Genomic DNA, 13,867 nt, shown 5'->3' on the forward strand with positions numbered 1-13,867 from the left:
AAAATACACATTATCATTACAGGTAATGCACAAAGCTATCAGCTGCTCACACTGCAACAATAGTCTGGTAGGAGATTCTCTGTTAAATACCTCACACGAATCTCCTCCATTCTATACATCTTGACTGAGGTCATCTTTATGCAATTAAATCCTATTTTTATTGTGGTAATTGGTTTAGTTAGAAACCAGACCTGGAATTGAGATAATAAATGTATGGGTTAGAAACAGAGAAGATATGAAGCATTGTTGTGGTAATTTCCTGTATTACTAAGTGAAAGGAGAGTTTACAAACCAAACACAAGTCAGACTTATACTTTAAACTTCATTTTTTAATAATATGAGCTTCACCATAGCCCTGTGACTCTCAGATCAATTCAGTGTCTATAGATGAATTCTGAGTGTCAACATAATGACAACTGAGATCTTTTATAGCAAAGATCCACCCCTCAACTCACAATGACGAACCACAGGTCTTAGGAAAACTGCACAAAGGAAGACTTTTACTTGAGAGAGGAGTATCCCAAAGCCAGACAGCATTAGCTATATATTATCGTTCAGTTTGCTCTCTAAGACAAGGTTTAACTTCTCGTTCTTGGTACTTCATATTACCAAAACATTACCTCATCCAATGGCATATATCAATTGTCAATTCTAGGTACTCCTATCTCAAATACAACCCACCCCTAGACAAGCTCCCTGAGAGGAGTGAGCCTCTAGGTCATATAGGCCTATCCTGACCTCTCCCCTCTCTGGGCCCCAAGTGACTTTTCCCACATAAGCATATTTATGAAAGTAGATAAAAACATCTTATTTATCTATGTTACCTAACTAATTCTGATTCTGCTATGACAGCATCTCAAAAGTGATACAATTGAAGCAAACCTAACAGTTGTTAGAGAAGACACTGGGCAGCCTCTTCGAGTCCAGGATGCTAATTTTGCTCAGCCAGCCTCATGGAGTGAATGGAACTATAGGAAAGCATCATAAAGTTTTGGACTTGGACTAGTCATAAAAATAGTATTGGATATGAACTGAAGCACTAAGGAGATAAAGAAGTACACCATATACTGTATACAAAAGTATGTGGATACCCCTTAAAATTAGTGGTTTCAGCTAGTTCAGCCACACCCATCGCTGATAAGTGTATAAAATCGAACACACAGCCATTCAATCTCCATAGACAAACATTGGCAGTAGAATGGCCTTATTGAAGAGCTCTGTGAATTTCAACGTGGCAAAGTCATAGGATGCCACTTTTCCAACAAGTCAAATTTCTGCCCTGCAAGAGCTGCCCCGGTCGACTGTAAGTGCTGTGTGAAGTGGAAACACCCAGGATCAACAACGGCTCAGCCGCAAAGTGGTAGTCCACACAAGCTCACAGAACAGGACCGTTGAGTGCTGAAGAGCATAGCGTGTAAAAATTGTCTGTCCTCCTTTGCAACACTCAGTACAGAGTTCCAAACTGCCTCTGGAAGCACCATCAGGACAAGAATTGTTCGTCTTGACCTTCATGAAATGGGTTTCCATGGCCAAGTAGCCGCACACATGCCCAAGATCACCATGCACAATGCCAAGCGTCAGGTGGTGTAAAGCTCGCCTCCATTGGACTCTGGAGCAGTGGAAATGCTTCTCTGGAGTGATGAATCACGCTTCACCATCTGGCAGTCCGACAGACAATTCTGGGTTTGGCAGATGGCAGGAGAATTCTACCTGCCACAATGCATAGTGCCAAGTGTAAAGTTTGGTGGAGGAATAATGGTATGGGGCTGTTTTTCATAGTTTGGGCTAGGCCCCTTAGTTCCAGCGAAGGGAAATCTTAACGCTATAGCATGCAATTACATTCTAGATGATTCTGTGCTTCCAACTTTGCAGCAGTTTGGGGAAGGCCCTTTCCTGTTTCAGCATGACAATTCCCCTGTGCATAAAGCAAGGTCCATACAGAAATGGTCTGTCGGATCTAAGGCACGAGGCGTCACTACAGACCCAGGTTCAACTACATTTTGTCAATTGCAATAGTAATAACAAACTTGTAAATGACTATTTCTATGTGTTACTAATTCTTTGAACTCTTGTGTGTTCTATCCTAGACTGTTCTTATCTAACATCACTACAAAACCTTCCATTTTGTTTGACTTTTTTCCTCGGTCCACATTGATTAACACTCTATATCCATGCCAACTTGATTGTACTGAAGGATCCTCCACTTTCTTCTTTGCTTGTCTATTTGCCAAACAAATAATCATTTTTTGTTGACATTTGCCATATAAATGTGCTGTACCCAAATAGGATTAAGTTCCTCTATTGATCAGAAAGGTACTCACAGTGACTGAACCCCTCTTATCTTAGCCTGGTCCCAGATCTGTTTATGCGGTCTTGCCAACTCCTATGGTCATTGTCACATCTGATGTGAGACCAGGCTATCTAATCATCTCTCTTTTATTAGGTTATTCCCAGTTGGTAGTCAGTCTTGGATCTGAATTCTGGGTTCATCTGTCAATGTACAAAGTCCTTTCCAATGCTGCTGATTTGTTAATGTCATTACAATAATGCACTGTACACAAAGCAATAACTTCCTAAGTGTCTGGTTGATTGTCTGAAGAAAGGCATTTGAAAACCATGTCAGACCATTGGGTTGTAGAGACAACGATGAGAAACGAGATCAGAGAAGTTGATGTCAGACCCATTGGGAAAATGCATAGTCAATTATTTTTGACATGTCAACAGTAAATACACGGTACTAGAGGTCATTACATGGGTGACTGACGATAGGAAAGCACTGAAAGTATCGACACGTTAAATGACTCCTCATGTCTTCACCAGTATTAAAGTGTACAAAGAACAGACTTTTCACTGTCACGCAATATGTATTTTGTTTTATTTATATCTATGGTCCAAATAACACATTGTGTACTACTTGTTCTTTCATACGTTGCATTGGAATTGTATGTTATTCAATATTGTCCTCTCCATTATTCAAATTATAAACCCTGATTGTGTCCTCCTCAATGCAAATTATGTCAGCTTCACTTCAATAACAAGAAGCATCTACACAGTATCTACCGATGTCAACCAGCTGTATGGGTCATCTTTCACCACTCGAGTCAATGGCCTCTGACTTTCAGCAATAGAGGTGAAAGAGGGATGAATTTGGGAAGAGGGGACCGTTGTGTAGAGTTGACTAGCCAGGGCCTCAGGTGGTCTGGAGAAAGGGAGACCGACGGGGGAGTGTGATCAATATCCTTCCCCCCCATATCCCCCTGGTAACATGAAGGTTGGTATATCACCACCAACACACCCCGCAAGACCTCTTTAACTATAGAGGTGTCTCAGGCAGATGATTTGGTGGAGAACAATCAAAGTAGATCAAATAGATGAATGTATACACTCTTGTGACTCATTGTCCATTTAGAATTCAGCAAAGGAATCACTTCCACTGTCCTTCTCTTGTATACCAATACTCACAACGTCTGAGCCCTAAACACTTCACCCCCACCATGCATTACAAAGCTACTGACACCAGCTGTCTAGAGGGGCTGGGTGAACCCCCTCCTTCCTCTCCTCTCTATGGGGGCGTGTGCTTAGCTGGTCCCTCTATTCATCTTTTGTGGAACAAGAGGGGAGCTGGGAACCTGCCACATGCACCTGCGCCCCACCAAGTACACCACCAACCCCCTAGCCGGGTGCTCCTGCACACACACAAACACATGTACACACTGCCAGGCACCACGGGAGGCTACTGAGGGGAGGAAGGCTCATAATAATGACTAGAACGGAGCAAATGGCATCAAACACCTGGAACCATGTGTTTGATACCATTCCACTTACTCGGCTCCAGCCGTTACCACCAGTCCATCCTCCCCAATTAAGGTTCCACCAACCTCCTGGACCAGGCACATATGAACACACACGCACGCATACAGTAATTTCTCTCTTCTTTTATATGGAGATTTGCACATTATATCAGTGCCTTCCAAACATCCCCTCATAGCAGTCTCCATCTCTTCCTGGATCCGAGGAAGCTCTTTGCCCTTAGTGGTACAAGCTGCAATCTAGTGGTAAAAATAACACTGTCATTGCTATCAGACAATGTCAGGAGGACAAACTTCGTGTCAGCGTTATGTTATACTTCTCTGGCTTCCTGTAAACCATTGTCTTTCCACAGATACGGAGTGCTGTATTCAGGAGTGAGCGCTGTGTGTGAGTGGGGTACCCAGGTGTGGATGACTAATAATTTCCTCTCCGGACAAAGGAAAAACATGGGAGGGCGGGGAAACATGAGAGGAGAGGGCCACCTGTCAAGTGGCCTGGGTTCAACCACTGCTCAGTGATGTTCAATAAGAAGTGCTCTGCTCCCTTCTGGCTGTCTGGATCAATAGATGACGTCTGAAACTGCCACCAACGGCCCAGCTGGCCCCGCTGACATTAACCCGGTCTCCCCTTTTCCTCTTAGAACCTTCCCAACATCCAATGAGTGTACAAAACATTAGGAATACCTTCCTAAAAATGAGTCACACCCCTTGCTAAGCGTGAAAAACCCAGCAGCGGTGCAGGTCTTGACACACTCAAACAAATACACAATCCATGTCTCAGGGATTAATAATATATTTTTAACCAGTCTCCTCCCCTTCATCTACACCGATATGGATATAACAGGTGACATCAATAATGGATCACTGCTTTCACCTGGTCAGTTTATGGCATGGAAAGAGCAGGTGTAATGTTTTGTACACTCATTGTACATCCTAGGACAATTCCTTGGAGCCAAATGGACGAGGCTCGTGATCAGTACAACGTAGAACATCTAGAAATTAGGATTTGACTAATCAGGAAGAATAATAACCCTGAGTAGGAACAAGGTCCCCATAACCAATAATACAGGGCCAGATAACTTATCATCCGTCTACATGGATAGGAACAGAGAAGGGTATTCTCATCCTAGATCTGCAGCTAGTATTGGTTTCCATCAAGAGCTGTAGACCCTTCTAAAAACACAGGAGAATCAGGCAAATTGAGCACATCATTCATATGTTATTGAAATGACCTGAAACATAGTGAATCTTTGCAGCATCCTGCTTGCTCTTTTATTTTCAGGACAGACGCACAGCCATGATACGATGACATGAGGTCAAAGTTCAAGGGTAAAAAGCATTTTTATACACTCCAGACACATGACTACACAAACAAGAGGAACACCAGACATCTGTATATGATGACAGTCGTTGTCCCAAAGGTGGGCGACAAGCTTAAATCAGATTTTGGCGAGTGAAACCTCTCGCTTCGCCTCATCAAACACTAATCATGACTTCCAATGTCATGGACCGTACCCATTCTCCACAAACAGTACTATTTATTATCACATACACCAAATAGGTCTCATCCACCTATCACCAGTGACTTTGCTGTGCATTAAGTACAGTATTTAATACTAAGGGTACTTTGTATCATAATACAGCATCACAATTACTTGCAACTTCAATAAATTCAAAAAAATTGTGACTGACAAGTGATTTTGAGATGGTACATCATTGTCTGGGTCATTGTCATGCTTTCAAAATATCCATAATCTGAAATAAATGCCAATATTTTCAACCAAGTCACACCCTTTCTACCAGATATAACACCGCTGAAAATGTGTGGACGCTTAAAAGAGACCATTTGAAAAAGAAAACAAAGAAATGTTAGTAAATGTTTTCTACCTAATGATGTCATATACACTATAAATGCAATACTGTATTCCTATTACAGTAAACTTGTGTTAACTAACCGTCATGAAATAATAAATAAACAACAAATAAAAAACAATTGACATACAATATTTCTTTCTAACTTCATAAAACCTTTAAAAGAAGACTGTGGAGTGTTTTCAAAACTCAGATTTGATAACTAGTGTCCATTATATATTTCATATAGTAGTACCATCACATACCATCACATGATCATTCTGGTGTATTGCATTATTTGACTGTCTTGATTTACTGTCATTTGTGGATTGAGGTGATACAACCTAAAATACAGTCAATTAATGTATTACGTTCATATCAAGTCCTCAAATGAGTTGAGGCCTATTCAAATCAAACTGTTACCAGGTTTCCACGATAACTAACATAACAGTATGATTCTCCTTGAACTGTATAGGAACACACAGAGCAGATTCATTCAACCCTCAATTTACGATTTATCCTGGGACCCAAGGTAGGGGCGATGTACAGGGAAGCAAGATCAAAATGAAGTTTCCAGCCCTAGCATAACATAGAGCATCAGCCTACTACAGTATCAGCAAACAGCACTGGCTATGCAGATCTCTGTTCTCAGTCTGTCTTATTGCAACACCCAGGGCTGTATTCATTAAGCACCAAACAGAAGAAAGCTGACTGAAATTAAAACATTACTTGTCTGTTGCAAAATGTTTTGCTACGGAGTACCGTAATGAATACGACCCAGGCATGACAGTCAGATGATTTCCCCCATTAATCATTATTACAACAGGGTTCCTGTAACACTGATAAACCACAACACAGGTCAGGCTTCTCAATTAGCACATTTTTTAACACAAGCCTTTGGTATAAAGGCCTTGTAAAAATCACATAACCACATTTCAAAACAAATGCATGACCCTTAGTCGCTGAGATAAACAACCTTAGATCTGTTGACATGCTAGATTCAAGTACACCTGGGGGTGTGTCACACACTGTTCATAAGCATGTAGTCTTTAGAATGACCCTCATGGTGAAATGTTGTCGGACTGAAAGATACCAAACATATAGACATGTGGTACAAGGACTTCTAGATCATGCCACTTTACGTACAAGATAAGACTGCTCACGTTAGACACATAAATTCAGGATTGAGCCCTGTTCCAGATGTCTATGGATATGCTCCACTACGTTCAGTATTGCAGGCAGCGACTTGATCTCGCAGGCGAGTGTTAAACACCTGTTGATCGTGTATAAGCCTACACCCCAAAATACATATAGTACAAAAAGAAAGAACATAGATTAAGAAAAATATATAATAACACATAAAGTTGAACCATTTTAGTGTGGTTAGTGATATGTATACCCGCTTAGCAATATATATTATTTTCCTTGTTAGGGACCTCCAGTGTTTTGTTTTAATTAAGATTATATATACAGTTTAATATATACATATAAACGTTTTATGCCAACAGTGCATCAGTTAGCCGTACGGGTTTTTCCAGCGAGAAACGATAGACAAGCCCCTTTCAGTAAAAACACTAACGATTAGATAAGCGGAGTAGAGTCTTCTTCATACATTATTCTCTGAATATTAACACTAAAATGTCACAAGGAGTATGCAACAACCCTGGTTACACCCTGGTTTACCTCAAATGGGTTTCCGGAAAATATTTTGAGGCCTAGTATTCACATAGGGCCAAATCCTACATAGAGATGCCAAGGAAAGTTTAAGTTTAGTGCTAAAATGACAACTGAGAATATTGCTTGAGCAGAAACTTGCACCAGCTACGGAAGAATCGCTGTATATTCAGCAGTATGTAGTAAAAAGAGGGTTGGGATGGATAGCCATTTCCCTATGTCAATGGAAACCTTTATGTTTTCCCAAGCCCCATGTAAAGTCCATCCCTATGGTCAAACAGAGACAGGGGTGTTGTTGTGGTGGAGGACGGTCATCATAGGATGAAGAGGAGCATGATGACCACAAACAGAATGGCCAGTAGAATGCCGATAGCACACCACTGTCGGCGGTCTGCAAGAGAAGGGAAGAGAGAAAGAGAGGAGGGTGAACTGTATCAAACAACAGGAGGAGCAATTGACCTGCAGTTTTTTTTTGTAAAAATAAATAACACAATTATTTCAGACATATTAAGGCATGAAAGGTCCAAATACATACAATTGTGAAGAATTTATGTTCTATGAAGGCTATCATGTCTTTCAGCCTGAAACAATCATATTTTAAAGTTGCAACTGGAGTGGCATGTTGCAAAGGGGGGAAACAAATAGCAGGGGAATAATACTATATAAAACCCTAAGAACATTGTCTAGGGGCCGGGGGGAAAGTACCGGCAGGCACATTGTCTAGGGGCTGGGGGGAAAGAACCGGCAGGATATCCTGACAAAAAAAACGGCCAGATTTCATTTGACTCCCTGTCTCCTGAGTTCTTCCTGTTGAAAGCTTCCTGAGGGTGTTTCCTTATAAGGTGGTGCAACCATTTGATGGGGTGTGGGGGGGGGGGTACTTTTCCTTCCTCTCCAGCCGTGACCCTTTATGACTCCAGGTCATTTGGCACAGACATTCCCTTCAACAGGAAGCCACTCTCAAGTAAAGCATATATCATCTTTAATGACCATCCATACATCAGTGACCTGGACATATTAAAGAACATCAAAAGACATCAACAATAATACATTACTGCCACCTCGGTAACCTCTGTAAGTGGCAGACTTTGAACATTTGCGGTAGTGGAGATGGCTTCTTAACTTTGAAGTGTATTCTTCCTCAAGGTAAAAAGTGGTGAATAAAAAGACTGTTGTATTACTCACCGGTGGTCATGTTGGAGACCTTGGCCAGCTTCTTCATGACATTGTCCAGTCTGGAGTGGGTACCTTCCATCTCATTGGAGAAGTCATCCAGCATCCTGCAAGAGAGAAGAGATGCTTGTAGATACCAGGAAAGATATATACCTGTACTGATAAAACGTCTCAGAGTAGGAGTGCTGATCTAGGATCAGGTCCCCTCTCTACATATAATATTATTAATGATAATCTAAAAGTCAAAACTGATCTTAAAGATGGACTCCTTAATGGTGAAACTACCACGTCCATATGCGATATTACAACAAGTAAAGTTATTGCAAACAAGAAAACAGTGTATTCCCTCAGACATCACTGCACAACGATAGAACAGCAGAAAATGGACTGACATTTTTTACCATGTTGGCAACGCTCCTCACCCATGCTTCGTCAATAAAACTAAATCAAATCAACAGCGGTGGGACGGACAGTGACGCCGTTTCCCTACTGTGAATTCCATCTTTAAATCAGCACTCCTAGTCAGACACGCTTGATACATACAGTACCTGATTATCTTTGCAGACCTGAAACCCTGTTATTGATTATTGTTGATGTGGCTGTGTACGTACACGGTCTGTTCATCCAGCTCCATACCAATCCTCTCAGACATGTTCTTCAGCACCCCGATGGTCCCAGACACCAGCTCCAGCTGGTCATCCTGCTGCTCTGCCATGAGCTGACACACACACACATGCAAACATACACGCAGGAACACACACATACAGGTCAATGCCGACGTCTTGACGTCTTATGTCATCATCATTAAGTTTGCTGACAACAACAGTGGTAGGCCTGATCACCGACAAAGATGACAGTCTATAGGGAGGAGGTCAGAGGTGCCAGGACAACAACCTCTCCCTCAATGTGAGCAAGACAACGGAGCTGATCGTGGACAACAGGAAAAGGAGTGTCGAAACAGGCCCCCATTAACATTGAGGGGGCTGTAGTGGAGCGGGTCAGGAGTTTCAAGTTCCTTGGTGTCCACATCAACATCAAACTATTATGGTCCAAACACATCAAGACAGTCGTGAAGAGGGCACAACAACACCTTTTCCCCCTCAGGAGACTGAAAAGATTCATGAGTCCCCAGATCCTCAAAGTTCTACAGCTGCACCTTAGAGAGCAACCTGACCAGTTGCATCACTGCCTGGTATGGCAACTACTCGGCATCTGACCGCAAGGCAGTACAAAGGGTCGTGCAGCTTCTTGCCATCCAGGACCTATATAAATAGGCGGTGGCAGAGGAAGGCCCAAATTGTTTCTAAGACTCCAGTCACCCAAGTCATAGACTGTTCTCTCTGCTACCGCATGGCAAGCGGTACCGGAGCACCAAGTCTAGGTCTAAAAGGCTCCCCAACAGCTTCTACCACCAAGCAATAAGACAGCTGAACAATTAATCAAATGACCACCCCGACTATTTACATTGACCTCCCCCTCTGTTTTTACACTGCTGCTACTCACTTCACCCCTACCTACATGTACAAATGACCTTGTCTAACCTGTACCCCCCGCACATTGACTCGGTACCAGTACCCCCTGTACATAGCCTCATTACTGTTATTTTATTGTGTAACTTATTTTATTTAGTAAATATTTTCTTAACTCAAATTTTTTTAACTACATTGATGGTTAAAGGCTTGTAAGTAAGCATTTCACGGTAAGGTCTACACCTGAAGTATTCGGTGCATGTGCCATTTTTTTTCATTTGATTTCACACAAAGCAACTGATGAGGAAAAATTATTCCTTTGCCAAAACAATGTCAAATCCAGCACATAGTAAGTACAGCAATCAGCAATAGTCGATATCAAACTCATAAGAATGAGTGAGACATTTCTATTAACTATACCTGCTGCTGGGTTTGCTGCTCATCAATGAACATGGAGTTGGCCGTACGTAGCTCTTGATCCAGACGGGTGTATTTGTCAGGTCCTGGTTGCCAGATTGGGCCTTGAGACCCACTGTTCCCTAACAGAGCCTGGTGGAGGAGTAGAGTAGAAATGATTACACATGAGATCTGCTGAAGTCGCTCAACTACAATGGTGAGGAGGAGTCTTCTGTGCAAGGATCCAGCCAATACAAATGGCACTTATTCTCTGACCAATGTTAATGGAGGATGTTTGCAGTGTCAACGAACCAACAAAGCTTTAAAATGTGTGCTACATGTTTGACAAGTGCATTCCATCATACTGCACCATTAGATGCAAATAGTTCAGTAAGATCTTAGTCCAATAGTTATACAGAGCTACACACACCTGTCTATTTTTCTTGTCTGACATGGCTAAGGCTGTTGGACTGGACATGTGGTCTTTCATTTCCTGAAATAGAAAACAGCAAAGAAATTAATACAAATATAATAATAAAGGCATACACCGGCCATCATATCATCAATGGCTATTACAAAACACAACCGCTCTAATTAGGGGTCCATTTTTTAAATTTTGACCTTTAGCACAGAAGGTGCAGGAACCCGATTATTCTAAGTGTTTCTGCTGCTTGCAGTCATATTTTTGTGTGATGGTTACTTCAAGTTCAACCGGATTCCTTCCAAGCCCGTGTGCCTCAGGCCTGACTCACCTTAACAGTTTGTCTAGTGCTTGTGATGAAGCCTTTCCGTTTGGTCAGCTCCACTGTGTCCAGATTGAACTTCTTAGGGTTTGATTCAACAATACTTGCATTCACTGTTAAGGAATAGCCTATTCAACACTAACATGCACCAAAGACATGACAATCCATTATATGTTATTCTCTATGAAGACTGAACTCTACTACAATTGGAGGAAGTACTGTATTTATTTTGATAAACCAATATATGTGCAAGTTAAACTCATTTACATTTTATGTTGGAAGGATATTGATGGTCTCATCAAGATCCTCCAGGTCCCATTCGATGGACCGCAGACTATTTCTCAACTCATTTGTGGTCCAGTCCACCTCCTCCTTGGAAGTACTACTGGGATCCTGTAGCAGCTCGCTCCATCTCTGGTACAGCCCTTGGGCAGTGTTCACCGCCTTCTGGACCTCACTGGAGATTAGGAGAGTCAATAATAAAGTACATGTATCTATATATCTAGTTACATCACATAGAAATGCAATAGTGTGTATATCAAAGGTAGCTGGCAAGACATAACATTACAGTCACAGCGGCATATTAACACAGCCACACATAAAATATAATTAATACAGCTACTGATATTTATGTCTTCAACAAATCATACAATGTACAGTAGCTAACAAGCTAAACGTTGTTTACTGCGACAGCGAGTTACCCGTTAGGTAAACATGCTAGTTATAGCTATAATGCTAGCTGTATATCCAACCCGTTTAGACAAATGCCACAAAATGCTATCGTATGCCTCTCATCATTGTGACAATGGCTGTCAAATACGAATGCAATTTCATAGATGGATAACTTCAACAAATCCCATTTGTTACAAGCTAGTTAGCTAGCGTTAGCCGTCAGGCTTGATGGGATACAATATAACGTTAGCTACGGTTGAAGCTGGCTTAGCTATTTACCATTTGACGACGAAAAACGGATCTTCCATAGACATTTTTGCTCAATAATTTACTGCAATACTAATGTTTCAAATTCGTACCCCCTTAAGAGGCATGCATGACCTGTTGTTGGTCTTACACCAACTAAACAAGAGGTTCTGTTTACATGCGTGCATCCGACAGAAAACGTTTCAAAGTTTCCATGACCCCACAATTTTGCTTCCGGTTCGAAGGTCCGTGTATTATTTGGTGACTGGTTTCTGAAATATTTAGATATGCAATGTGAACAACCAGAAGTATTTATCTTTAAAGGTATCTAATCATCAGTCGTTACACGTATGCCTAGATAAGAAACAACCTTCAGCAGGTAGAGGGCCATCAACCGAAGGTTAGTATCCCAGGTAATGGGATAATCTGGTGGGGCACTGGTAATTTAAGGGTATACTATACTGAACAAAAATATAAACGCAACATGTAAAGTGTTGGTCCCATGTTTCATGGGCTGAAATAAAAGATCCCAGAAATGTTCCATACACACAAAAAGCTTATTTCTCTCAAATTTTGAGCACAAATTTGTTTACATCCCTGTAAGTGAGCATTTCTCCTGGGGACAATAAAAGGCTACTCCATAATGTGCAGTTTTGTCACACAACACAATATCACAAATGTCTCAAGTTTTGAGGGATTGTGCAATTGGCATGCTGACTGCAAGAATGTCCAAAAGAGCTGTTGCCAGCCCAAGACCACACCAGCCAAGGACCTCCACATCAGGCTTATTCACCTGTGGGATCGTCTGAGGGAGTGCTGAGAAGTATTTCTGTCTGTGATAAAACCCTTTTGTGGTGAAAAACTCATTCTGATTGGCTGAGCTTGGTTCCCCAGTGGGTGGGCCTATGCCCTCCCAGGCCCTCCCTCTTGTCAGAGAGATTTGCATGTTTATTAAAACTTCGCACCATGGTAAGTCTACACAAAACACAGACATTATTTTAAGTGTTTCTAAAATCCCCTATGGGAATTGAATGGTGGAAAAACTATTGGAACCATTTTGACTGCTAGGTTTTATGGGTATTATGACACCTTCACTGTGGGGCTCTATAGGATCCCAGGTTTTTAGTCTTCATCTTGGGAATGGGTGCATCTCCATTATTTTCTTATTTCCTCCTGTCCTCTTTCCCCATCTCCTTATTAAAACACATTGGAGGAGGTCTCAGATTCCTCTCAGAACGTCTACAAGAAAACTATTTGAAAAGGAGGTGATAGAGGATGCAAGAAACATTTAGATTCACCCCTCATTTAATAACAACATTTGTTTTCTAATTGGCTCAAGGCTGAAAGGAATCACTGCAGATAAATTCTACATGTTGATTTGGGGAGGTTGGTCACTGCTCTACAAACACACCATGGGGACCGCAGGTAATGGTTTGCCACTGACTGTTTTTAGAACTTAAACCCCTACAACTGCTTCAGCCACACCTGTGTGGTTACTAATTGGATCCACTGTGTTTAGGGAAGTGTTTGACCGAGAGCATTATTTTGCTCATTCGGTGTCTTTGCGACTCCAGACTAACTGATCTAAACACGTTCTTTGACCGCTTTGAGGATAACACAATGCCACTGACGTGGCCAGCTTCCAAGGACTGTGGGCTCTCCTTCTCCGTGGAGGACGTGAGTAAAACATATTCAATCTCCCCCTATCCCAGTCTGCCGTCCCCACATGGGGCGGCAGGGTAGCCTAGTGGTTAGAGTATTGGACTCATAGCCGGAAGGCTGCAAGTTCAAATCCCCGAGCTGACAAGGTACAAATCTGTCGTTCTGCCCCTGA

At 41.9% G+C, this 13,867-nt stretch overlaps 1 protein-coding gene across 2 annotated transcripts; it reads right to left on the reverse strand.

The window, feature by feature from the left end:
* Window positions 1-5,052: 5,052 nt before the first annotated feature.
* Window positions 5,053-12,272, reverse strand: LOC135524700 (syntaxin-6-like). 2 transcript variants are annotated; one of them, XM_064952458.1, is made up of 8 exons: window positions 12,067-12,272; window positions 11,403-11,572; window positions 11,125-11,219; window positions 10,803-10,865; window positions 10,397-10,525; window positions 9,119-9,225; window positions 8,520-8,614; window positions 5,053-7,725 (listed from the first exon to the last, which is right to left on the reverse strand). In XM_064952458.1, the coding sequence occupies exons 1-8, from the start codon at window positions 12,099-12,101 to the stop codon at window positions 7,649-7,651; spliced, it is 771 nt and encodes a 256-aa protein (XP_064808530.1). In that variant the 5' UTR covers window positions 12,102-12,272; the 3' UTR covers window positions 5,053-7,648. The 2 variants fall into 2 exon arrangements, with proteins under 2 accessions (XP_064808530.1, XP_064808531.1); XM_064952459.1 differs by lacking the exons at window positions 11,125-11,219; window positions 12,067-12,272 and having other exon boundaries at window positions 11,383-11,471.
* Window positions 12,273-13,867: the final 1,595 nt, after the last annotated feature.

The sequence above is a fragment of the Oncorhynchus masou genome, chromosome 31 (assembly GCF_036934945.1).
Source record: "Oncorhynchus masou masou isolate Uvic2021 chromosome 31, UVic_Omas_1.1, whole genome shotgun sequence".
Lineage (NCBI taxonomy): Eukaryota > Metazoa > Chordata > Actinopteri > Salmoniformes > Salmonidae > Oncorhynchus > Oncorhynchus masou.